Source organism: Dermochelys coriacea, chromosome 1, assembly GCF_009764565.3.
Source record: "Dermochelys coriacea isolate rDerCor1 chromosome 1, rDerCor1.pri.v4, whole genome shotgun sequence".
Classification (NCBI taxonomy): domain Eukaryota; kingdom Metazoa; phylum Chordata; order Testudines; family Dermochelyidae; genus Dermochelys; species Dermochelys coriacea.
This window is the reverse complement of record NC_050068.2, coordinates 259,326,347-259,353,830: the sequence shown is the minus strand read 5'-3', so window position 1 is coordinate 259,353,830 and position 27,484 is coordinate 259,326,347. Positions and strand designations below refer to the sequence as shown.

Below are 27,484 nucleotides of genomic sequence, written 5' to 3'. Positions count from 1 at the left end.
CTTCCAGTTTTATTTGCTTTCTGCTAAGGATTTTTTTTAAAGATAAAAATTCTGTGTGTGTGTAAGAGAGGGATAAAGTGGGGGGAAAGGATCAATTGGTGGGGATATGTCATGTCAGAAGTCTTTCTTTGGGACTGACAGAGCTCTTGGCACTGAATAAGGAATAGAAAAAAAGCTGTTCCCTGCCCTCAGGAGCTTAGTCTCAATAGACAGACAAAACCAAATGAACTGGGAGACTCATAGGAAGGTTCTGTCTTAGAGCATCTATCTGGTAACAAGCACATTAAGTGACAGTCTTTTTATTGACATGGGTTAACATTTGCAGGTTTTGCAGGAGAAGTGAGTTTTGGGAGGGATTTGAAAGAAGATTATTAATATAATCTGGATGCTGTTAGTGTGGCTGTCAGACATAACAGGATTTATTGGTGCTTTAAAAACCTCTATTAAGTAGTTTCGTTCTTAATTTTTTTTAAAGTGATTTACCTGTGGTGAAACAGGCTGGCTTGATAATCCTGGAGGCTGGAATCCTCTATCCCCAAAGAACAGGGGCACAACAGAAAGAACCAATAACACTTTCCAGGCACACCACCCTCAGTAACTGTGCACCCCGCTCGCTCTGAAGAGACCCCTACCAGCTGAGGGTATCGTCGGGCCTCTCAGTTCCCAGCCTTCCTGCTGAGACTGCAGATGGAGAAGGGAAGAACAGTGTCCATTGTGTTGGATTTGTGTGTGGAATGTGGACACCTGCCCACTATGGAAATGGAATGGGTTACCTAACTCATTTCACATAGGCTATCAGACAGCCATCCTCAGATGGGAACAACTCTTCTGACACTACCAACCTCAGGCTAAATTCAAACAGGTGCCTAGAGATAAAAACTTCTATAACCAATTGCTTAATCCCGCCAGCCACTCAGTCTGCCAAGAGAGTCTTCCTTTCTTCTTCCTGTGCAGTATTTTTTTCTCATTTTCTCACGTTCCCTCCATGTCTCTCTAAACACCCACATGCATACCTATGCTTGGCCATCTGTTCTTGGCTTGCAAAGCCAGTGATGCCAGAGGCACCAGTTACATTATTTTAATTTCAGGCCCAAACTTAAGAGAAAACAATTAACCTTAACCCAATTTGCTGCTTTCAGTCTGTGGAGCCTTCTCCACTCCCGCACCCATCTGAGATGGGTAAAGGAGGAAGGGAAATGGACAGGCCAATGCAGAGTTTTATAAAGGAACTAACCCTTATTAAACCACAATACTATTCTGCACTAATCACCCAGTTACCATCATGTCATTGTTGTAAACTGTAATGTTTTGGCCCATTACATAAATTACTAGCGTACCTTTGTCTAAGGGAATCTGCTATGGAGAAAAACAGGCATATCAATCCCATTTCAGTTCATGGCAAAGCAGAGAAATTGGGCCTCTAACCGGGAAAAAAAGATCCTAGGTGGAAAAAGTCATTATGTCACATCTGGTCCACTCTCCACCCCCACCTCCACTGTAAGGTGGTTCTCTATGGTACGTCTGTAGTGGCTTTTTCTCGGTGAGTTTTAAGTGACTTCAGCACCAGGGCTTTCTACCTCTTCCCCTGGGAGACTAGTCTGCTGTCTAACAAGCCTCTCTGATAGGAGTCAGAGTAGCAGCCGTGTTAGTCTGTATTCACAAAAAGAACAGGAGGACTTGTGGCACCTTAGAGACGAACAAATTGATTTGAGCATATGCTTTCCTGAGCTACAGCTCACTTGGTTTCTTGTCATTCATATAGAGCCAGTGTACTGAGGCAGTGTCCAGCCCCAGGCTGCAGAGTGGCTGTAGGAAGGCTGTGCTCAGGCTAATGCAGTCCTCATGCTGCAGTAGCACCTGTGGCCATCTCCATGGGGGAGAGGAGGAAGTGAGGCTTGGCGGGGCGGGGCAGGGGGGAATCCATGTAGGAGCAGAATCTCTTTTGCTATGTGTATTTACAGTGCCTAGCACAATGGAGCCCTAGTCTCAGCTGGAGCCTCTAGGTCCTACTGTGATAACAAGAATTCTCCAGCCCCATTTTTTCCGCAAACCACTTCAATCCCACCTGCCCCCTGCATGCCAGTGTGCATGGGTCCCCACAAAGCTGAGCTCCCTTTATGGACCTCTGCTACACCCCCTTGCACAGTGGAACCACAATGGTGTTGCTTCCAGAGGAGTCTCTGCAAAGACAGGAGGAGGACTGGTCCCATGGCTCCCAAGCTGATGCAATCTAGACTGAGAGGTTTCCCGTGAATATACGGGGCATTAGTCCTTGGTCCTGTCCTCTTTATCTTAGTAGTTAAGGTGAACATATTGGAGGAAGGGAATGGGGAGGGGAGATTGTAACAAAAGCAGTGGAAACAGATTTTGTAATGCATTAGTTAAACGAGGGGCTTTGATCTCCTTATATAAATGAAAGTGCATTTGCTTGACAACAAATAGAAACCAATCAAGTCCCAAGACTCACAGATTGCCAAGGTGTTGGCTCCCCCCCAACCCCCCCCCCGCCACTCCAGACATTGACTTTTAACGTGGTTAATATTAACTGGCAAATTTCAATCTTTTTGTTGGTTTGGCAGCACAGAAGCATAACGAAGCCCCCGCTGCCCACCCCCCCTTGCTGCCTTCGCTTTGGCAGGTGGGTAGCACTGAGCTGAAAGAACAGCTTTTCAGATTTCATTCCGTACATTCCCTCCTCCCAAAAGGGCAGTGGAAAATGACATCAGTGCAGCAGTTACGGCTTTGAAGTCATTTGGTCTAAGGGGAAAGGTGCTAGACTGGCAGCCCTAGAAACTGAAATCGCCAGCACAGGGCACAGCTCAACCGGTGGCAGTGAAAATTTCCAGCACACCACTGTATCTCAATGCTGACTGTAGGGGAAGCTCTTTACGTTTGATGTGGGGAGTTCAGTGTCCATGGCCCTGTCAATCCTGGGCCTCTCTGGTGAGCAGAGCAATTAAGCCCCCAATGGGATGATGGTTTTGTGCTGTGAAAATCTGTCCCACTAGGAATGAGATTGAAACACCGTTCAGCTAATTCTGCACAAGCCACTGACCACATGTCAGGAGGTATTTATTTCCTGGTCCACTGGCCTGGGACCAGGCTAAAACTGCTGACCTGTAGGTGAAAGGCTGCAGGAATCATTCACCATCCAATCGTTTGGCAAATACATTTTTGTCTCTTCCCGCAAAGAATGAGGCTAACATGATAGTTCCAGGGAGAGCTGTAAATGATGTCCTCATACTCCGGAAACCTCCTGTCTTGCTTCCCACCTGGGCCAAGCAGAGTCCTTATAGGAATGGCCAGACAGATCCCACTAGTCAATCCCTCTCCTATGAGATGAGCTAACCCTGAGGAGCCTGTCCAAAAATCATGCTCCTTGCTGCCAACCCCAAGCACAAGCCAAGTTTTGAGATGCAGGGGCCCTTGTTGGCATCTCCCAACCTAGCACAAACCTTCCCATCTGGCTGACCCCCCCACTTCCATGTGAAAGGTGATGTAGAGCGGAACCCTCTTTAACACTCCCAGGGACAAGCACCATCATCCAAAACCCCAATCAGCTTCTGAAGTCCTCTCTACTTGCAGCCCCAAACTGACCCTCTCACAGCTTCTGAAAACTTCCCTCCCTGCTCTCCAGAGACAAACCCCCTCCCAGCTGCCAAAACCTTATGCTCTGCTCCACAGTGACAGTTTCCACTGTCTCCTGCCCAGTTGCCAAGCCCTTCCCACCCACCACTGATTTCTGTTGCTTTCTGAAGTTGTCTGGGGCTCTTCAGGTCTGATTTTGCACCGCCCCCTGCTAGGGTTGATTGAGGTTCTCTGCTAGGGAAGTGGGATGACATGCTTACTGTCCCTTTCAGTCAGCACACAGGGAAAGTGGTGACAAGTGAATGCTCCGTGTGTGGGCAGGTTACGGGGGCTCGTCGTCCCATATGCTGGCAGTGCCAGAGCCAATACTGCAGTCTGGTTCTCCTTAGATCGGATACAAGATCATCTTTGTGGCCCATCCAGGAATCAGTGGAGTAAGGGGAGAGAACAGATAAACTGAGCTAGAGAAATCAATACAAAAAGAGACAGAAAAGGTAGGGGAGAGAGACAAAAATAATTAGAGAGAGAATGTGGTATGAAGGGAGCTAGAGAAAGAGAGAAAAGTTTCAGAGAGAGAGAGAGAAATGGAGGAAGCTGCCAGAAGAAAGAAAAGACGTTACAGAGAAAGAAAGGAACGAAGGAAAAGAAAGAAAAGGCAGTCAGTCAGAGGGAACGAAGGAGAGAAACAAACCTTTATTGGTCTGTGTAGGGCAGATTGTCATTATGCTAACAACGGTGACAAGAGCTCTTTTCTATTAACAGACGGAGCTGAACATATAAACAGGGACATGGCATTTAAATCCAGAGCTAGAACAATCAAAGGGTGTAGCAGACAGTATCTCTGCAGCCTTTGTAATATCCAAGCAGCCTAAATGGATTAGAAAAGCCCTCAAAATCCACAGCAACAGTAATAGTAAATAAATAAATAAAAGCTAAAACCAACAGGGAGCACAAGTAAATAACCCCACCAAAACAAAGCAGGGCACACCCTACACACACCTGATCATAAATTATTCCTCTCATGGGCATGTAAATGACTCATTCAGCTTTCCCTCCTCTCCATCCATCCCCCTTCCCTGATGTTCCTCTCCTCGGCTTTCTCTTCTCCTTTCTGTGTCTTTATCAACGTGTCATTTTGCCCCCACCAAAAGCACCATGTGCCCAATGGGGAGTAACTAGAAGTAATGGCACAAATTTAAGAAGAGGGAAAATGTGGCTGGAGATCAGGAAATGTGTTCCTAACAGTGAGAACTTCAAAGGCTGTAGAATAGTCTCCGAAGGAAAGCGGTGGGAGCCCTGTTGTTTGGGACAATTAAAGCTAGAATGGAAATACCACCAGGGAATAGATTTTAGAAGACAATCCTGCATTGGCTGGTGGCAGGGGGTGGAACTAGATAGCATAATAGATCTTTTCCATCTTTAATGCTTACAATTCTCTGAGTGTTATTGCAATTAAAGCATCTTTTGCCCTGAAGGAGGCCAGGATAGAGAAGTACTCAGCAGGCAGTTGACTAAACAGAGAATTCACCCCCCTCTAACCATCACCTCTTTGCTGATGGATCATTTTCTTGTTAATTCATCTGTATTTTAAAAGTATATTCTATGCCTCATTTTACCCACAGTGGGGATGTTTTTTCCCTTGATAGAATAACCAGAGAAGTGATGTAGTTTATGATGGTTTTTTAAATGATTATTATTCAAAAAGAGGTTCCGTTATCACTGGCTTAGCTAAAAAAGCCCATCAGAGGCAGCTGATCTTCTCCCACCTAATAGGTTGCTAGGAAGTCCATCTCTCTGCATGAGTCTTTGCCGGACAGTCCTGGAATTGTTGCTCTATTATTAATGCTATTATTATTAATGCGAAGAAGATGAGAAAGAAAGTTGTTCACTGGTAGCCCTCCCTGCTCTTTCCCAGGAAATAGATTGTGTGGAATATGCCTTCCTGATCCTAGACCATCCCAGTTCACCATTCCAAAGAAAGGAGACATACCCAAGATCCTGAAGGGCAGGACTCCATCCTAATTTCTGATCTGAAAGGAGACAGATCTTTGACTTAGCAGAACAAGGCAGAGCAAGACCCAGTGGTTGGAGAATGAAGTCAGACAAATTTAGACTAGAAATAAGGTCCACATTTTTAACAGTGAGGTAATTAACCAGTGAATAAATTACCAAGGAATGTGGTGGATTCTCCATTGTTTGAAGTCTTGAAATCAAGACTGGATATCTTTCTCTCAAACGGAAGTTATGAGCTTGATTCAGGAATTACTGGGTGAGGTTTTATGGCTTGTGTTTTGCAGGAGGCATACTATTTGACCATGAAGGTTCCTCCTGGCCTTAAACTCAATGAATCTAATGATTTTCTAAGGTGACCTGCTTAATATTAAAAAGAGCTTGTGCCCTTTCTTTGCTTCTTTTGGATCAGAGTCGGTTGGCAAATTTCTGACCAAACATTTTTTCATCAGAGTTTGCTGATTCACCGAGTCAAAATGTTTTGCTCGGTAGATTTCAAAACTGCCTTGTTTCCCACAAGATTGCCCCCGCCTAGCTCCTCAGCAGCCTGCCTGCTGGACTGCCCAGGCCTGGAGACCCCAGTACTTCCTGGGTCTGCAGCTTCAGGGTATCTCGCCACACTGCCTTGGGGCTGGGAAGCCCAGGGCTTCCAGGGCCCATAGCTCCATGGCAACACACAAGGCAGACTTCCCGGGGGCAGAGGCTTCATTTGCAAAGAATTTTCTTTTCATTCCTAATTGGAATGACACCAGATTTCAAAGTATCTAAAGCCTGTGTGAAAGTGGATGCCCTTTCTCCACCCAGCTCTACTGATGATGAATAAAGAAGGCCTGAAAGTGTGTGTGTGAGAGGTTTCTGCTTGTTTGTTTACATTAAAAATTCAGGTCTTGTTTGCCCTGGAAAGCTCTTGAACAAATGACTTCACACAGCCAGTAGAGAGGAGAAGCTGATTTTAGTCAGACTATTTAAAAACCCTTTGGACCAGACCATCAGCTGAAGAGCTGGCTCTATAATTTTAGTTTGTTTATCTGGACACCTACATCACTGCTATGACTAATGAAGATTTTGATGAAGGAACATCCTTGTTAAAGTTTCAACACCATCCAACACTTCAGTCAAGATCTGAGAGCTCACAACATACATGATCTGAGACCCGCACGAGCTCCTGCACCAAAACCTGGAAGGGGGGCAGAGAATGCCAAACACTGATCTCCCTTTGAGGGGAAAAAGACCGTGTGTGGATTAACTACAGGAAGAGACTATTCTAGCCACCACTAACTGAAGAGAGCAGGAGTGAGGAAATTCAATATGTACCTGAGCATGCTAGTGAGAGCTTAGGGAAGAGCTGGTAGGAGGAGAAGAAGGTGGAGGCGCTGTTCCATTTGTATAGGTTTGCTTGAATGGAGTCCACTTAAACCCTACAGCCTGTTTGCTTATTTCAATCTAATTACACAGAGCTGCTTTGTTTTAAATTTCCGGGCATGCTAATGAGTTCTTTTGTTGATGCTTAGCTTGAATATCTCCTATTCCAAGTCTGTGATTCCCTTGGGATTACTTTTGTTGCCAGCAGTGAGAAAGCTGCATGCAAGACATTCCCAGATAGGGTCTCCTACCTGTTTAAACCTTCCAGTTAGACTCCCAGACAGAGGGCCTGACTCTCCTCTCACTCACACCGGCTTTATGCCAGTGTGACTCCACTGAGCTCAGCAGCAGGACTCCTGATTTGCACCAATGTGAGGGAAATCAGAACCAGGCCTCGAATCTTCTGTGCCTGTTTATCAAATTGAATAGACTTCTCTTAGAACCCTGAGAGAGCTGTTCTCATGTTAGCCAAAGGAGCCACTACAGGGGTGCAGGAACCTCCTTCCCCTTCCCCCTGAGCCAGAGGTCTAGGACGGGAATCCAGCTGGGATCTTTCTCTGACCCAGCACTGCAATGTATGTCACCCTTATAAAAATATAATTGCTGATAGATAGATTAGATAGATAAATAGGGCACAAGTCAAACAACACATCTGTCTATCCAAGTGTCAGCACTTTGCACAGCAGTCCAGTGGACCTCGGTTTAATTCCCAGCTCTGGTCTTTGTTCCACAGACTGAAATACTGTGGAATAGTGTTCTTAGCCCCCAGTGCAGGAAAAGGGCCTCGTGTCCCCTTAACAGCAAATCCCCTTCTGGCCAGTAAAGGGTATGTCTACACAGTAAAAAAAAAACCCACAGAAGCAAGACTCAGAGCCCACGTCAACTGACTTGGGCTCACGAGGCTCAGGTTGTGGGGCTAAAAACAGCAGTGTCAATGTTTGTGCTCTGGCTGGAGCCTGGGCTCCAAACTTGGCGACTGGGGAGGGTCTCAGAGCCTAAGCTCCAGCCTGAGCCGGAACATCTGTACTGCTACTTTTAGCCACACAGTGCGAGCCCCATGAGCTCAAGTCAATTGATCCTGGCTCGGAGACTTGCTGCCCCTGGGAGGTGAGGGGGAGGTTTGCTGTGTCGATATATTCCAAGAAGCAGAGATAAATGATGGTGGGGGATCCTCAGGGCGTTGACAGGGAAATAGAAACTGTCCTGCAGCATGGGATGAAATTACGCTGGCATTGGATTCTAGAGTCCAAGGAAAGATGGATTTCAACATGTTAATGCGTCACATACTGGTGTCTACTAGCCACACTTCTGAGTCTCAGTGTTCCTCCCTAAGCTCTGGGTGCTGGAGGAGTGGAGCACAGAATGGAGCTAGCCTGGGTGGGGCCCGCTTTGTGTGTGAGTAGAAATGCTTGGCTTAGAGGGCACTGCTGGAGATCCCCATTTGGATTCTGGGCAATACCAGTTCTTCCCAGCTAGGGAACCGGAAGTGCTGCTGGCAGTGATAATAAAAATCAGCCAGAAATCCACTTTTGCTGGCCTTTGCGGAAGCTTCTAGGCTGTGAAAACACAGGAAGTCACCGCCCTGTGACAGTTTCCAATGAAGCAAAGCAGAAAATGGAGAATTTTCTCTGGATTCCTTTCCTAGCCCACGGGGTGGTAAGGTGCCTGTTGGCAGGCAGTCTGGGCTCAGACCAAGCCAGTTTGCAGTAGAACAGCCTACAGGCCCATCAGTTTCCTTAACATCTAAGCAGGGTGGAAGGAAAATAGCTTGTTTAAGAGGTTTTTTCTGTTGATGACAAATGGATTTTTGAACAGTGTGAAAAATGTGTTTGAAATGTTTCCAGTTTTCCCACTTAAGAATTTAAAGGAAAAAAATCATTCTGAGTCATTTGGTTGATGAAGTGGAAAATTCCACACACAAAAAAATTAAAACAAATTCATTTCATTCAAAATATGTATGGAAAATAATTCCCTTTTTTTCAACCAGCTCTACATTGAAACTCTCACTGAACATTAGCATTCAGTTTCTAGTCTTTAGGGCTGTGGAAGAGATCTTCAGAACCCAGACCCAATGCAGTCTGGAGAGAAATGATAATGCTATGTATGGGGGAGGTGGCCTAGTGGTTAGAGCACAGACAAGGACTTAGGACACCTGGATTCTATTCCCAGCTCTGCCATTGGCCTGATGGGTGACTTGGGTAAATCACTTCACCTCTCTATGCCTCTGTTTTCCCATCTGTAAAATGGGGACAGTCATGTAATGTGCTTTGAGATCTACTGATGAAGAACATTAGACATTGCTGCTGCTCTTATGTTGCAAATGCTGCCCCAATCCTTTCAGCACTGATGGTCTTAAGTACAGTGGAACTAACTGCTGTGGGTTTCGCTGCGTGTTGGGGTGGGGAGGCAGGTGACTCTATGTCAAGGTGTGGGCGGGTGGAGGTGCAGTGAAATGGCCTGCAGATTCATAGAAGCACAGGAGTTGCCAGACCGTCTACCCCAGTATCTTGTCTCTGACCGTCAGCAGCAGCAGATGCTTCAGAGGACGGTGCAAGAACCCCACCACTGCATGCCCAGGGGTCTCATCCTCAATCACAGCCCTGCAGAGGAGCATCTGTGGCCCAGCCCACCATGTGGTGTGTACAGAGATTCCTTTTCCATTCACTTTTGCTCATTGATCCTATGCACAAAGCAGCCTTTTGGTCTTGAGAGTGGCATTAAGAGCTCCTGTTCCTGTCACTGGGGGTTGATTCTAACCCTAAAGATGTCAGTTTCAGTTATGAACTATTTCATGTCTGGTCCTTTTATCAGACCTCTAGCTACTCTGGGATTGTGGGTGGAGTTGGGGATTTTTGGTGGGGCGTGGGTAGGGCTTCACCACTCCCCCTGCCGTGCCCTATCCCCAGTCAGACCTCGGAGCACAGCAACTGACAGAGCGAGCACATGGCCTGGGATAATGGAGCCTGTTTTATTGTGAGGAAAAGATTTCCTTGGGCATCAGAATTAGCCCCCGAATTTTTCCAAAAGGGCCAGAGGATCCTTCACTCCCAACTGGACAAGCCACTGGAGAGGGACAGAAGCGACGTTGCTGTAACGTCTCACTAGAGATGGGTGGAAGGGACTTTCATGTAATGCTTCATTGGAGGTGGATGCAAGGCGCTCAGTTTAACATCCCAGCTGGTCAGTGAATGGTGTTTTGTGTCCTTCCTCTCTCTAGTCTAGGTCTGTAGCAGGAATTATCAATTGAGGGATGTCTCAATGAGGAAGGTTTTTCCAACCATCAATACTTCTTGCAAATCCAACTCTAAAAGAGGCAGGAGGCTTTGATGGAAAAGCAGGACAGATGTACATGTGTATAAAAACAGACCAATGTGCCACAGGTAGGGGTGGGGCAGGCCATCAGAGATGGATTGGTTACCTGTAAACAGACAAACTAGTTGGGGGAGGAAACTGTGCTTCAGACACATGGAAAGAGAGCAAGAGACAGAGACAGTGTTTGATCTTTCAGGTCAGTTTCCCTGCCCCTGGCACGTTTTCCTTCCTCGCCTGCCACCTTGAGCCGATATCAGTGCTCACCTGAGCTGGTCGTACTCCCAAATGCCCTCTCCCCACGTCATTAACTAGGCAGTGATTATCCAGAAGCCTTGAGTGCCATGACCTCATCTCAGGCCAGCTCTGGGGGGCAAAGGCTGAGCGTCACAGCTGTTCTTTCCCACCCGATCCCTGCGTCTGTAGGAGAGCCTAAGCTTAACATAGCAAGAGGGATACACGGGGGAAATAAAAGAAGGTTGTTTCTCTGGGGGAAGAGAATGGGAGATAGCATGAGGCAGCTCCTCAGTTCTGCATGGGCAGGAGGAGGGCTGGAATGGGCAGAGGGTGGAAGGTGACCACGGTTACACACCCACACACATACAGACACCCCGGCCCTGGCATAAGTAGCCTTGAGAGGATTTGTGAAGCCCAGCACAAAGGGAGGCAGAGAGCGTAAGCTAGTCCAGAGAAGAGCTGATATTTGAAGGGGAATGAGTCCCGGCAGCAGCCACCTTGCCGGTGTTAAGAGCAGGAGGCGTGTGGGATGGTGTGGAGCGCTGACTCCCACAGCACCATCTGCCGTCACCAACCTGATTATGCAGAGGACGCAGCACGTTTTAGGCTAAGACAATACCCTGCCCTTGCGAACAATGGCAGCTGGGGATGGGGCTGAATAGGAGGGTTTCTCTGGCTGAAACTGAGCCCTTCTGCCAGAACGGACAGGGGCACAGACAAATGTTGTACAGCAGGGCCCCCCGAGGGCAACACCCTCTCATTCAGCTCTCCCCTCTCACCGCAGCTTCCACCACCACTGGTTAACACCATCCCCTTCTCCCGTCTGGCCTGGTGTCCACGAGGGAGCCTGCAGGATGATGGTTGGATCTTTTGAAAATGCCATAACATCTTGGGACATGCCCTCAATGTTCCCGACCAGGCCTTTGCAATAGCCAAAGCAGAGCCTGCCTCAAAGAGTCTAGTGCAGGTTTTACTCTGAGCCTGGTCCATGGGGAGATAGGACTTTGGGAGTTTGGGGTGTGCAGCGCAGGCATGATCTGTAAATCTCAGCCCTGGGATTTAAACTTCCAGCAACTGGAGACCCTGTAGGTGCAGCCACTACACCCCAAGATTCTGTTATACAAGTTACTACACACCCTGGTGGGGAGCTTTAACAGCTGGGGCCTTCTCTCCTGTTGGGGTCCGCCCCACACTTTGCCATGTACTACCTGCTGTGACCTCACACACAAACACAGAGAGAGAGCAGCCACTGAGCTGAGCTAAGAGGATTACAGCACTACTTTGTGATGTTACAATGACAGTCGCCTGAAAGTCAGAGATGAAAGCGGCAGGGAGGGAGAGGACCTCTGATCTTTCCTTGCTCAGCCCTAGCCACTGTTATAGGCTCAGAGCCTTTAAGGTCAGAAGGGACCATTGTGATCATGTAGTCGGACCTCCTGCACATCACAGGCTACAGAACCTCACCCTCCCTCTCCTGTGATAGACCCCCTAACCACTGGCTGATTTACTGGAGTCCTCACATCATGATTTAAAGACTTCAAGTTACAGCAAATTCACCATTTACACCAGTTTAAGCCAGCAAGTGACCCATGCCCCATGCTGAAGGGGAAGGCAAAAAAGCCCCTGAGTCTCTGCCAATCTGACATGAGGGAAAATTCCTTCCTGACCCCAAATATGGCGATTTGTTGGACCCTGAGCATATGGGCCAGACACCTGGGAAAGAATTCTCTGTAGTAACTCAGAGACCCCCCCATCTAGTGTCCAACACTGGCCATTGGGGAATCCTCACAACATTTCCAGTCATAGTCCCATGGTCTCTTGAGAAAGTTTGTCCAAAGACAGAACTGACGTCCATGGAAGTCGCTTTCTCTATTCAACCCCAAGGTAACAGGGAAGGATCATGAAGGGTAACCAGTTGACGTGCTTAATGTCAGAGATGTTGTAATGAAACTAAAGGTGAGGGTCACATGAAGATGGAGGCCTTTAAAGACCAACCAGTTTGACTTGGAAGTCCAGGGCTTTATCCCCAGGTGACTCTGAAGTGATGGGGCTGGGTAATTTGTTTTCATCTTTGTGGTTATGTTTATCCCTGATTTTTGTCTTTCTTCCTTTCCCTCTCCCCTCCCCGTTCTTCACCTCTCTTCCCAAGTGCAGCAGGAGCTCCCAGCACGAGCCAACATCTCCACCGCTTCCTCCCCTGTGCTAACCCGAGATGTGCTCCACACTGAGATGGAGGAGCTAGAGGAGCAGCTCCTCTCCAAGATACTGTCTCTGGAGAAAGAACACTCCTCTGTTACCAGCAACAATGACCAGCAGCAACAAGAGGTGGAGAAGGAGCTGAGTGTTCTCCAGAGCCGGGTCTCTGAGTTGGAACAGGGTCAGTACTGGTAGGGGAGAGTCTGATTAAATCATGATCTGCTCCTGGCTGATTCAAAAAATCCTATCCCCCGCCTGCCCTCTATGCACATGACGGTGCCTCACTATTCTTAATCAGGAGGAAGGGTAGATGCTTTGGGCTAGAGTCACTCTAACGATTATTTATCAGTGTATCTGACTCTGTAAAAATAAGTAGAAACACAGCCTGTGGTCTAAGGAGATTACAATCTAACCTGGACTCAGGCCAGGTTCAAATATAGGGCACAGAGTCTGAAGGGCCAGACATTGAGCAGTAAGGGTGTTCTTTCAAATCTCTCCTATGCACTGTGCTCATTGAGCTATTGCTGCCTGGCCTGTTTGATTGCACCATACCCTTTCAATGCGGCCTTGTCTATGCCACGAAACAGAACCACCACTGACAATGGTTGTTAACAGTAGCAGCTGAGCTGGTGCTGTACATGGAGGCAGGATGGTTCTGAGCTGCAAGTGCTGTCAGTGGCCGTTGTCAGTGAGGGTTCCATTCTGTAGGGTTGATTTCAGTGTTGGATTGGTTTAATTTTCAGTGTTTCCACGTGGGACAGTCCCTCTGCAGCTCCCACAGTTACTCACTTGTAGCCCTGTTTCTTTCCCCCTTCTCTTTTGTTTGCCCAAGAGCACCCAGTAGCACTAGACTTCAACCCTCCAGATGCCTACAAGGTGACCATCCCTGTACGGACCAACTACATGTACGCTCGCATGAAGAAGAGCCTGCCGGAGCTTTTCGCCTTCACAATCTGCATGTGGCTGAAGTCCAAGGCCTCCTCTGGGCTGGGCACTCCTTTCTCCTATTCTGCCCCTGGACAAGCCAATGAGATTGTGCTGATGGAGTGGGGACACAACCCCATGGAGCTGCTCATCAACGACAAGGTCAGGAGGGGTTAGAGCCTCCGAGCAGGGAGCATAGGCGGAAGTAAGCATGTATGCCACCCTTTCCTGAGGGGGGAGTGGGGGGAGGGAGGAGCCTCCCATCCTACTCCCATTGATCAGGATTACTTCCATGCTTCCCCTTGTCCTGGAGAGGGGAGAGGCGTGACTACCAGACCCTGTTGTTTCTAACTCAGAAACCTTATTTACCCACCCTGCTCTTTCCTTCTCCCTGCTCCTTCCTCCTCCCCTTTCCTACCTCACCCTTCTTCTCTGATTTGCCTCCTTTCTTTTTCCCCTCTCTCCACCTCCTTCCTCCTGAGGGGATCCTCATCTTTCCAGGCACAGTCCTGAGGATCTATCCTCCACCCCCTCCCTGTATCTCCCAGTTCCCCTCTACACTATCCCTGAACATCAGGCTGAAGCGTGTCAGAGCCAGTGGGAGAAGGTCTGTGCAGGACTCCTGACCTGCTGCTGTAAGTGACTGCTGGGAGAGATTGTCCCACAACATGCCAAGGGTGCACTGTGGGTTTTAAGGAAGCCCCATGACACGCCTGGTTTGGTTTTGTTTTTTTTTAAGGTTGCCCAGCTGCCTCTAAATCTGAAGGATGGGACATGGCACCACATCTGCATCGCCTGGACCACGCGGGATGGCGTGTGGTGGGCGTATGAGGACGGTGAGCCGCGTGGGTCCAGTGAGAACCTGGCTGCCTGGCATCCCATCAAACCCCACGGGGTGATAATCCTGGGCCAGGAGCAGGTAGGTTGCAGTTGTTCCATCATCTTGGGAACAATTAACCTGGTATTCTGTGGAATATGCACATTTGGGGTACTTGTAAGCCTCAAAAGCAGAAAACTGGTGTCCCCTCTAGCACTCTCCCCAGACTGCAGCTACCACCCTATCTGGAGCTGGTCAGGACAGCTCCTCAGCTGATCAGAGGGACCACTGTTGACTGATGCAGTGTGCGCCTCCCTCAGCCTCTCCTCAGTGGTGTTGGGACGGAGCGGAGAAGAGGGTGCTGAGCATACTACCTGTGTCAGCCCTGCACAGCAAGAGCCCGGGTTCTTTTTGGAATCCCCTCCCTGATTGCTTCCAGGTCCAAGCTCAGTTATAGCCCCCGGATGGTTGTAGAGAACCTGGGAGTGTGGGTGGGAGTTCGCTTGGCAATGCCGTATTCAGCCTGCAGCCGTTGTTGGCTGGGTGTGTTTACAGTAACAGCGCCCCTCCGGATCACCTGGGAAAGGAGGATCATGCAGTGGTCATATTCATTCAGTGTATTCGCTCTACCCTTGTCTGTCTCTCTCTCACTTTCTCTCCATGTCTCTCTCTTTCATTTGTTCACACTTGCCATTTATTTTCCTTTGTTTTTTCTCCATTTCTGTCTGTTTCTTCTTTTTCCCTCTCTATTTCACCTTTTCTCTCCTCTCACTTTTCCTTTCTCTCTCTCTCTCTCTCTCTTTCCCTCCCCCTCATTTCCTTTGTATATATCTTATTCACTGTCTCTCCCTCTCATGTTCTACCATTTCTCTGTTAATGGGCTGATACCCCCCACCCCCAATGTGCTGGTGCAGGATACGCTGGGAGGTCGATTTGACGCAACCCAGGCCTTCGTCGGCGAGATAGCTCAGTTCAACGTATGGGACCACATCCTGATGCCCATGGAGATCCTGGGCCTGGCCAACTGCACCTCCCACCTGCAAGGCAACGTGATCCAGTGGGACAACGAACTAGTGGAGGTCCTTGGGGGTGCCACCAAGTGGAGCTTTGAGATGTGTGAGGAGAGGATGAAGGCATGAGAACCCCCCTCCACCCCCATCCACGGAAAGGAACATGACAGCGACTTCCCCTGCCTCCACGTCACCTAAGGAATGAGGTGGCAGGGATCCCCCTTTTCCCAAATAGAAACATCTTGAGTTCTGAATCCACTCGGGGAGGGAGGAACAAGAAAACCATCTGAACTCAAAGAAATTTGACGCTGTTTGTTTGATTGTGCCAGTTAAGACCTATTTGACTCCTAACAAGTGAGTGGCAAGGCCCTCCACCAACCATCCATACAATGGCGCCACGAGGGAGGGGGTGGCTCTGGTGTGAGGATGAGGGAGCCATAGGTACACTGAGAACTCCCGAGCCAACATTTCTTCTCTCTGCACATCCTGTTGCTAGCATCGCCAGTCTGGCGTGGGTACTGAGTAGAACTGCAAAGGCCATGGAGTCTAGCTGGCGGGGCACTGGTCCTGGGGAAGCCACTGGCTGGCTGGGAATACCCAGCCTAATATTTTTTTGGTCACTGCATGTTCCACTAGGAGTGTCACAGTGAAAAACCCTCTTCCAGATATTAGCTCCATGGTCCTGCCAGCTGGGATTCCCCTTGGATTCCCCCGTCTCCTATAGATACCAACGCCTGAGTTCCACAGGGGACTCAACAGGTTTTGTTCATTTCCTCTTGCCACAAATGGGCCAAACTCATCCTGGGTAGAACTTAATGCTTTAAGGCTGAGTTTCCCACAGCTGCCCTAGGGGCATTTGGATGCTTAAATCCCATTTAGTTTGGGCTTCTCCATCCTGTAGGCAGATTTGAGAAACTCAGACTTTTAATATTCACTACATGAAAAAGTCTTGTAACCTCTGAACGATGGGGGACAAGAACAAGCCCCTGATTGATTCTCAAAAGCTGTCCCATTCCTGTTTCCTTTCTTAAAATAGGATTGTTCATTTCCTCCACTCCTCCCACATCCCCTTTAAATCCCCTGAAAGAGAGATTGTCAGTGCAAAACTCACAGGCCAGATTCATTCCACTGGCCCAGGCCCTGGTGGACTGCTCACAGCGGGAGGAAGCAGCCTGAAATGGAGGGGGAGGGTGATGCAAGGAACTCCCTGCCTGGGATCAATCCAGTCTCAGAAGTGAATGGTGCGGGGGTAGGGGAAGGGTGAAAGCAGGACAGGGTAATAGCTGGTGCGGCTTCCGTGTGTTGGAGCTGCGGGTAGACTGTGTGGACCCCCCCACCTTCCTCCCATGGAGCACACATTGGGGATACTAATTGCCTTCTCCTGGAGGTGCTCTCTCCCGTTAGCCTGGTACTTCCTGCAGAAGCAGGGGGCAAATCTGTCCCACAGACTTAAAACCAAAGCCTTGACTGTGTTACACCTGCTAGCTCCTCCTAGTACTGAAGCCAACAGAGTCAGAACATGTGAAGGGCTTGAGTACCCCAGAAAGTTTTGCTGGGTTAACTGTACCATTATAGTTAAAGTAGCAAACAAAACAAACTAACCCCGACCATAGTGTGGATGCAGTTATACGAGTATCAAAATACGTGTACTGGCATGGCTTATTCTGGTTCAGGGAGTGGAATAAGCTCTGCTTGTATAAGGCACTTTATACTGGTACAACTATAACAACTTTTGTTAAAAAAAATCACACACATCCCCATCCAACATGGTTATCCTGTAAAACTTTTAAATGTAGACCAGGCCTTTGACTGGGATTTGCAAAGGAAGCTAGGCATTCAGTTCCCATTGAAATTCAATGGGATTTGGGCACATAACTCCTTTAGGCTCTTCTGCAAATCCCAGCCTGATTGCCTTATTCTCACTGATGCAGTTTGTTTGCTTTTTGCATGTCACTGAGCTGGGACCAGGAAACAAGCCTAGTCAGTTTCACTTTCTGCTTTAGTTTCACTTCCTAATTCCCATACCCTAGCCTGATGCTGTTGTCAGGGCCGGCTTCAGGCACCAGCTTTCCAAGCAAGTGCTTGGGGCGGCATTCAGAATGGGAAGGCAGTCCGTGTCCCGCAGCAGCAATTCGGTGGTGGCTCTGCCACTCTTCCCTCCGCGGCGGCTTTTGGGCAGCAGCCCACCTCTCTTCCGGGCGCAGCAGCAATTCGGCGGCGACTGCTTGGGGCAGCAAGATTGGTAGAGCCGGCCCTGGCTGTTGTGTTTGGGTTTCCAATAGTCCAGTCCTCCTTGAAAAGCATTGTTTTCCCCCCCGCAATGCCCTGACATTTGTCATTGTAAACTTTGTGAGGCCATGCTTTTACCACACTTAAATGCTGGGCCTAAAGCTACTTGACAGCATTGCCTTCAACCTATTACTGTCCCTACCCATCAACCCCCTCCAATCCTAGTCAATCAAATATATCTTACACCCTCTTGGAAAGCAAGTAGTTACAGCCAATAGGATGGGTGGCAAAGCTAATGCCAACTTTACTGATACTTTTTTTTTATGTATAGCTATATTTATATAATATGACTCAAACTCCATCTCATCAGCAAACCCTTTTTATTCCTAAGAATACAGTAAATGCAAACATACACACACATTTATACTATATAGGGAGTGGTGATAGCCACATGAAAGATGCATTTATCAGGCACTGTTGGCTTCCTCCCCTGCACTCTGCCCAATAAGCCATCTCCACGGGAAATACTTCTAACATTCCAAACTTCTGAAGCAATTTAAACAGCTGCCTTCAAAAACCAGCCAAGCTGCCAAGAAATGTTCCCTAATTCTCCCTGCTCTAGAGGTGGAATGTTCCCCCCACCAAAATTACAAAGCTGGAGGCTCAGGATGCCCACCCACAGACAAGGTCCAATATCTTGTGACACACCAAAGTTAAAATCAGATGCTTTTACCACTGACAAGGAGTTTTTGTTTCCAGCTCTAATAGCTCAGGAGGTATCTTGACCTCAAAATCATGACGTGATGGTGTATTAGAAAGGCCTTTTAGAGGTTTTAGAAAAGCACAAGTTGCCCTTTCCCTCTGGGTGGTAAAAAAGTAGATGGAAACCGCACAAGGAGCTTTCTCTGCACCAGGGGAGAGGGATGGGGGAGCTGGGAGGCCACATATTTGCTCTAGGTAAGGAGAGAAAGGGGAGCACTCCCTCTGCTTTTAGCAGGGGGATGGAACTGTGCTCTGTCCTTTACTTTCACCACTGCCTTTGAAACATGTACAGTTAGACTCCTGGTATGCAGGGAACCTGACTACAAGCAGAGGGTTACAAGGTAGTTTCAATAATGTTAACACCTCTCCACCATTTCTTAAAGCATTTTTCTGTGGCCTTAAAAGGCTCTCTGATGGGGTGGGGTGATCTGAGTGTTCTATTGGTACTGAATTAGGATGACCTGAATAACTTGCTCAGAGCCGTGCCACCCAGGAATAATGTGGTCATCCCATGCTGATCAAGCCTCTCTACCACACCAGCATGCGTTCTCTTTCTATGCTATATATTTTCCTATCTGCTGTATGTATGGAGAGATTGAGCCAGATTCAACTCTGTCTTATGTTAAAGCAGCTCCATTGTAGTCAACTGAGTTTCATTTGCACCAGGTCCAAATCTGATTGGCTGTAGCATAGAAACTGGTGTGTTCTCTCTGAGCCACTCAGAATGCAGCTTTTCAAACCTGGGATTGCAGCTGGGTGTGTTTCTTTGCTCAGCCTTCTTTCTCCACGCCCCCCCCCCCAGCCATGCAGGGATTTGAGTGGGCATGTCCCACTTGCAGCCAGGACTGGGAAGCATGCAGACAAAAAGCAAACTGTGTTCCCAAATCCTTCCCCCTAAAACAAGTTCAGGGCCTGATTCTTCTCTCTGGCACCAGCCTGATATAACTCCACTGACTTGACAGAAGTTGCTTTGGAGTGTCACTGGTAGAGTGAGAGATGAATCAGGACCTTTGGGGTTTGAAGGCTTCTTCTTGTATTTTATCTGACCCTGAACACTTAGATGCTTGGTCAGTAACCAGCTGTTCCCCACTCTGCTGCTGGAAAAGCCTCAGTTACAGCCCTCGGTGGGGAAAAGCGAAGCAAGCCATTACACCCTGGTCTCAGGGTTGCAACTGGAGTCTCTTTTGAAATAGAGCCAATATGTTTCCTCTTTCCATTTGGCCAACAATCTGCATTTCCCCTTCTTCACTGACTCCCCTTGGTAGGCTGCGGGCAGAGGGTATTTTCCTTGGTGGGAGTGCTCATGGTTGGCTGTTGCACCTGCTTTGCTAGACTCTGTGCTGCCCTCTGGTGGAGGATCTTTGGGGCAGAAAAGGTTCTACACATCAAGTTCAAAGGCAGTTGGGAGTTGGGAAAGGGCCAGCATGGCTGGGTTAGCTAGGGCACTGCTTTCCTGGGCTTCCCACCAAGTGGTGGGTGCTACCTCCGTAGTGAGCAAACCAAAGGAAAGGGGGAAGAGGTGCTCCCTGGGGCATGTTTCCCAGATCATGGTCAACAGCTTGTGGGGAGACAACATTAGAGAGCAAGAAGGAGAGTAGGTGGAATCCAAGATGAATTCCCTGGGGCCAGAGTACAGAAATGAAGGGAAAACAATATCCCAAGGGATAGATAGTCCAGTCTGAGTAGTCATGCCTGCTCCATAGCGTCACTTGCTAATGGCATGTGGATGTAGCCTGCCTGTGCTTCTTAGCTGCTCAGCAGGTGTGGGGGGAAAGGGGAGTTGATGATGGACTTTCACCAGAGTGCAGGGAAAGAGCCAGCACCCTTAGAGGGGAAGCAGCTTGGGGGCGCGGTATTGAAAGCTGCTGGACTTGAAGCTGTGGGTGGGGGAGTTCATTTTCCTTTGCAGTGCCTGACCACTCAGTGTTTCCAAGCTGCGTGAAGCCACTGATGTCTGCATACATGGTTGGGGGTGGGGGGTTGTATTTTGGGGTTTTGTGATTGCTCGTGTCGTATTTTGCTTCCCCCTCCTCAAAACCTTCCACTTTCCATGTCTGGTGGTTCCACCTGCAGGATCTTTTCCCTGTTCTCTCTCAACTACACAGGGTGGGGAAGTGAGGGTGCAGGGGAGACAGACAAATACATTGTTGTTTCCTGGATTATTCTAGTGTCTGTTCTGACTGGATCTCCTGCCTCTCCTCTAGCTGCCCTATGCTCACACTGAGATGCAGCTAACGCCTTGCTGGAGGGAGGGATGTATGGTGGGGGGGCTCAAACACAATCATGTTCAAATTGTAAAACACTGTGATCTTAGTGTACCATGACTGAGGGGGGGGGGGAGACAACTACGCCAAGCCGCTCTCTCTCTCTCTCTCTTTTCTACATCTGTGACATGAGATTCCACATGCGCATGCGTGTATATGTATCATATCTATTTTTCTTTTGTAAAGTTGTGAACAATAAATGTGATGTTTATGTTTGATTCCCTCTGGGGGCTTAAGAACCATCCAGTGATTTGCCAACTTGAGGCAAAGGTGGTGGAGCTGCCGAGACACCTAGACAACAGCTAGTGAGCGCCGCGTTCCTGGTACGGATTGGTATGAAAGAGAGGTCCTGGAAGCTAAACTTAGGGCATGGCTACAGTTGCATATGTAGAGCGCTTTGAGTTAAATCAGCCTTCAGAGAGTGCAGTAGGGAAAGCGCTGCAGTCTGTCCACACTGACAGCTGACAGCGCACTGGCGTGGCCACATTTGCGGCATTTGCAGCTGCATTGGGAGCGGTGCATTATGGGCAGCTGTCCCAGCATGCAAGTGCTGCAACATGCTTTTCAAATGGGGGGTGGGGAGTGGGGTGGAGTGTGACAGGGAGCGTGTTGTGTGTATGCAGGGGGGAAGAAAGTGGGTTTTTGGGGGGGCTGAGAGCATGTCAGTATGCTGTCTTGTAAGTTCAGACAGCAGCAGACTCCCCTGACCCTGGCTTCTCTCTCACACACACAGCATTCCACACTAATGGTTGCTTTGTCTCAGAACAGATAAACAGCCAGCTGTCAGAAACGGAGCTTTCAAAGGGCATATCTGCATTCCTGCAGTGATACAAAAACAATGACAAAAGTGGCCACTTGACTTAAGAGGATCGTGGGATGTTTCCAGAGGCCAATCAGAGTGCAGTAGTGCAACACCTCGTTCACACTGACACCCGCGTTTCAGCCAAGATGCAGCAAGTGTTACTCTTCTCGCCAAGGTGGAGTACCAGGAGTTCTCTAGCTGTGGAATCCGGGCGCTGTACATGCCTTGCCAGTGTGGTCGGGTAGTGAGTGAGGGCACCTGGGGTTGCTTTAATGCACTCTTACTCGCAAATGTAGCCAAGCCCTTAGATTATTGGGACGAAGGCTTAAATCCAGGGCTTTTATGGTAGCTTTTTCTGTAATGCTTCCAGTTCCTCACAAAGGGCAAGCTAGACAGAAGGACCATCCAGGATTCAACACATAGATGAGAAAACATTATAAAGAAGAAGGGGGTAATGTGTATTGGGGTAGCACCTAGGAGCCCTAGTCCTGGACCAGGACCCCATTGTACTAGATGCGGTACAAACACAGCACAAAAAGAGGATCCCTGCCCAAAGAGCTCACAGTCTAAATGTAAGGTTTCAGAGTAGCAGCCATGTTAGTCTGTATCCGCAAAAAGAAAAGGAGGACTTGTGGCACCTTAGAGACTAACAAATTTATTTGAGCATAAGCTTTCGTGAGCTATAGCTCACTTCATCTAAATGTAAGGCACCAGGGCACTTTTGAGAAAGGAGAGAGCTGCTATAGAAGTGGTGGGCCTCACCTTAACCAAAGTGGAACCAGGTTGCTAGTGCAGCAAAATGCCAAGATTTATTTAGCCTACAAGCAGAGAGAAAGCTGACAGTTGTCAAGGCGCATTCAGGTTGGAGCAAGGTGTCTGTTGGGGATATCAGGCCTACAAAGTTGACTCTCTATTTGATACTAGGACAGAAATTTCAGCTGCCATGGAGGAGAAGCAGAGCTGGATCAAAGAGAGGGACTTTCTAGAAAAGTAACAGGGTGTCAGATAAAGGGGCTAATTAAAAATAGGTGCACTGTCACAAATAAAAGCTATAAATATCCATAGACCAATGTGGAAAGCATAAAGACAAAACAGACATAAACTAGATGGGAGAGGCGTTTGTTATAACAGACATTTCTGAAACAAACAAAACAAAAAATGGGATACTGTCCTGCTTTGGTATAAACTATACAGGAAGAACTGGCTAGCTAGGGGCCCAGGTGGAAGAGGAAAAGATTCTATAGGATCAAAAGAGAACACTTCTGCACAGAGAGGGCTATCTGATGAAAGCGGTAGGAATACAAATGCTAGAATACAAATCTTCGAGGAGGATGGTGCTACCAGCCTCTTGATCAGAAAATAGCATTGAGTATGTGTGTATGTGTCATGCTCATGTGCTCCCATGCTGAGGGAGCTCAGCTGAGCAAGAAATCTAATCAAACAGTAATAACGGGTGTTTTTAGCTACCTACATGTAAACTGGTCATACCGGGACAAGGTTGACAGGAGAAACTTCTTAGAACAGCTAGTTCAAAACAATGGCTGGGTCTACGCTAAACTTTTTTCCTTAATATTTCTCACTATTGCTGTCACTGGCACAGCTCCACCAGGGGTAGCAATAGTGGGGGTGCTAGTAGAGATGAGGCACTGGCATCTGCTAGAGTTTTACCCATAGTATCATCCGAACCTGCTCTGAGCAGGGCTTGACAAGATGGTGGTTAAAATACTGGCAGCCAGTCTGCACAAGCTCTCCACTGTTGCTTCTGCTCATGGAGCTGTGTCTGGTGCTAGCTCGGGTAGGAAATTTTAAGGCTAGGTCTGTGGCAGCCACAGCCAAGGAAAAGGTATTCTCAGTTTAGGCCCTGACTCAGCGAAGCACTTAGGCTCAGATGCTCAAAGGGATTTAGGCACCTAATTCCCATTGAAATCAATTAGCATTAGGTGCCTAAATGCCTTTGAGGATCTGGCCTGTAAGCATGTGCTTAGGTGCTTTGCTGAATTGGAGTCTTACTCCTCAGCAATCCACAGGAGCTAGTTCAAGACGTAGCCATAACTGAGCCATTAAGTAATAGGGATCTTCCATATAACTAGAGCAGCATCTTCTAGGGAGACATCATCCAAAAGTGACCACTGTGGTGCTAAACAGTAGAAAAGGGGATTTAAAGAAATAAAGAGGAAACCAGTCAAAAAGACACTATAGTCAAAACCCCAGGACACTACAATCCTTAGACTCATCCTGGAGGCTTCTGGGATGATACCCTGGCTCCACTGAAGTCAACGGCAAGCTGTCCATCAATGTCACAGAAGGCATGCATGCCCCTGTGCTGGGGTGTCCGCCCCACACAAACCCTGAGCAGGTTAATGTGGGCAAGGAGAGGCCAATTAACTTAGATGCTGCACCTGGAGGGGAACCAGAGACTGACAGGGCCTAATGGCAGATGAAGTGGAGCTGGGGGAGGAGCTGGGCTAGCATTATAAGCCTGGAAGTGAGTGCAGGAAGAGGCTGCAGGGAGAACAACTGCAGTCACTCCCTGGAGGGGGAAAGGAGTTAGTCAGGGACAAGAAGGAGATCCAGCAGAAGAGTAAGACCTAGATCCTGCCCTGGACTGGGAAGTCTGGCAAGAGGTTGAGAAGGGTAGAGTAGCCATGGAGAGCAGAGGAATCTCTGATGATAAACCAGGGATAGGCTAGGAGATAGGGAGGTGGGATAGGAAGATGCCTAACAAACAGCAACAGGGTCTGAGTCTGCTAGTCATAGGGTCTCTGGGTTGGAACCCAGAATAGCGGGCAGCCCCAGGATCCCCTACCAGACACTGGCAAAAGGGTCCAGGGCTGGGAAATGTGAACTGGAAGACTGTCTGAGGCAGCATCTGGACAGTATGTCTGGTGGGACTACATCATGACCTAGTTGGAGGGCTGAGTCACAAAGAGGGAACATCCTGAGTCATGGAGAGGGGCCACAGCATGAACAACTGACAAATGGGGGCATCAGACAGCAAGAGAGCTAATTCCTAGACCCAGCCACAAGGAGTTGACCCTGTAATGAGTGGACCCCTTCACAACTCCTAGACAAAAAAGAATCCTGGAAAGCAAGGAGCAAAGCAGTCTGGTTAACTGGCAAGGTTGTAGGGGTTATTGGAGCCAAATAGGTATCCCTTCAGACCTAGAAATCCAACCTAAGGGGAAACAATAGAAAAGAACAAAAACTGCCACAAGTAAAATGTGAGGTGGAAATTAGAAAGCAAGTGGAACAGCAAATAGCCAAAGGCATAGAAATCAATAAGAAATTCCTTAAGTATATTAGGAACAGGAAGCCGGCAAAAGATCAGGAGCATCTGTTGTATTACCAGACAGTAAGGGAAGCAATTAAGGAGGATAAGGCAGAGCAGCCTTGATTTCTTTGCCATCATCCTTCACTGTATCCAGCACTGGAGAGATATTTCACCCAGACCTACTTTATTCAGGTAACCAAGATGAGGCGCAATCAGACTGAGGTGTCAAAAAAGGAGGTGCGGGGCAAACTGATCAACCAAAGAAGAGCAAGTCACCAGCACCCAATGATATTTCATCAAGGAGTTCTGAAGGAATGGAGGAGTGACGTTGAGCTGCTAATAAAAATATGGCAGGTTTCAGAGTAGCAGCCGTGTTAGTCTGTATTCGCAAAAAGAAAAGGAGTACTTGTGGCACCTTAGAGACTAACAAATTTATTTGAGCATAAGCTTTCATGAGCTACAGCTCACTTCATCGGACATCATCTCATTAAAATCAGCCGTTGCACAAGAGGACTGGAGGTTTGCACGTGTACTTCTCTTGACAAAGGTGCTATGAGTGATCCGGGCAAAATTACACTCACGTCACTACCAGGTAGCGTTATAATATAACTTAGATGAATATGCTCTGCTAGGGACAAACCAGCACCAGTACAGCACAGGCTGTACAAAGGAAAGCCGTATCGCTCTCATTTTTTAGAATTCTTTGGGGATGTCAACAAAAAGGTGGATAAAGACGACCTGGTTGATATAATTTATCTAGCTATTCAAAAAGCCTTTGACAAAGTCCTCTATATGCAGCTATTAAGGAAAATAAATAGTCATGGCATGAGAGATCAAATACTGCAATGGATTAGAAACTGGTTGAGAGACAGAAGACAAACAATAGGGACAAATGGTCAATTTTCAACATGGCAAAATGTTAATAGGAGGTGCCCCAATGTGCTGTGCTAGAATCAGTGTTGTTAGTTTATTTATTAGTGATCAGGAAAGGAGGTGAAGGGTGAAGTGGCAATATGTTCCAATGACAGAACATTTTGTTGGTTAGTCAAGCAATTAAAAACAGAAGTTCCAGAGGGACCAAAAAAGTCGATTGGGCAGCATGGTGACAGATAAGTCCAAGGTAATTCACACTGGAAGGCATAATTGGAACTACTTATACACACCACTGTGTTCTAAATTAAATGTGGCACTCAGGAAAAAGATCTGAGCACCATTGTGGCCACTCAGTGAAAACCTCTGCTCTTTATGCGGCCGCAGCCAAAAAAAAAATTAAAATTAAAATTAAAAGCAAACAAAATGTCAGGATGCATAAAGGAGGGAATAAAAAAATCATAGTGAAAATATTATGATGCAACTATATAAATTGACAGCACAGTCTCACCTTGAATACTGGCTTCAGTTCTGGTCACCCCAAATCAAAAGCCATAGCAGAAATAAAAGACTCCAGAGCTGGGACAATGCTCAGAGAGCTGGTGGAAAGACTTGTACATGAAGAGAGATTGAAAAGATTGGTACTGTTTAACTTAGAGAAGAGGTGATTAAAAGAGGACAAGACAGAGAAAGAAAGAACAAGGAATGGTGTAGAGAAGATAAAGTGAACTCTCTTCTTTACCCTCTCTCAGCAAGTCATTCAATGAACATGAGAGGCAACACTATTAAAAGTGATCAAAAGAAACATTTTTGTATACTGCCACATAGCTAACTCATCACCACAAATATCACTGAGGCCAAGAATCATAGAATCATAGAATCATAGAATATCAGGGTTGGAAGGGACCCCAGAAGGTCATCTAGTCCAACCCCCTGCTCAAAGCAGGACCAAGTCCCAGTTAAATCATCCCAGCTAGGGCTTTGTCAAGCCTGACCTTAAAAACCTCTAAGGAAGGAGATTCTACCACCTCCCTAGGTAACGCATTCCAGTGTTTCACCACCCTCTTAGTGAAAAAGTTTTTCCTAATATCCAATCTAAACCTCCCCCATTGCAACTTGAGACCATTACTCCTCGTTCTGTCATCTGCTACCATTGAGAACAGTCTAGAGCCATCCTCTTTGAAACCCCCTTTCAGGTAGTTGAAAGCAGCTATCAAATCCCCCCTCATTCTTCTCTTCTGCAGACTAAACAATCCCAGCTCCCTCAGCCTCTCCTCATAAGTCATGTGCTCTAGACCCCTAATCATTTTCGTTGCCCTTCGTTGTACTCTTTCCAATTTATCCACATCCTTCCTGTAGTGTGGGGCCCAAAACTAGACACAGTACTCCAGATGAGGCCTCACCAGTGTCGAATAGAGGGGAACGATCACGTCCCTCGATCTGCTCGCTATGCCCCTACTTATACATCCCAAAATGCCATTGGCCTTCTTGGCAACAAGGGCACACTGCTGACTCATATCCAGCTTCTCGTCCACTGTCACCCCTAGGTCCTTTTCCGCAGAACTGCTGCCGAGCCATTCGGTCCCTAGTCTGTAGCGGTGCATTGGATTCTTCCATCCTAAGTGCAGGACCCTGCACTTATCCTTATTGAACCTCATTAGATTTCTTTTGGCCCAATCCTCCAATTTGTCTAGGTCCTTCTGTATCCTATCCCTCCCCTCCAGCGTATCTACCACTCCTCCCAGTTTAGTATCATCCGCAAATTTGCTGAGAGTGCAATCCACACCATCCTCCAGATCATTTATGAAGATATTGAACAAAACGGGCCCCAGG

The 27,484-nt window shown here is 47.7% G+C and overlaps 1 protein-coding gene across 1 annotated transcript in view; it reads left to right on the top strand.

Annotated features, from left to right (window-relative positions):
* Positions 1-20,926, top strand: part of NPTXR (neuronal pentraxin receptor) — a 52,658-nt gene extending 31,732 nt beyond the window's left edge. The window contains exons 6-9 of the mRNA XM_038389513.2: positions 12,661-12,883; positions 13,535-13,788; positions 14,366-14,545; positions 15,358-20,926. Coding sequence (XP_038245441.2) covers positions 12,661-12,883; positions 13,535-13,788; positions 14,366-14,545; positions 15,358-15,582 — 882 coding nt within the window. The 3' untranslated portion in view covers positions 15,583-20,926. The remainder of the gene's footprint in view (positions 1-12,660; positions 12,884-13,534; positions 13,789-14,365; positions 14,546-15,357) is intronic.
* Positions 20,927-27,484: the final 6,558 nt, after the last annotated feature.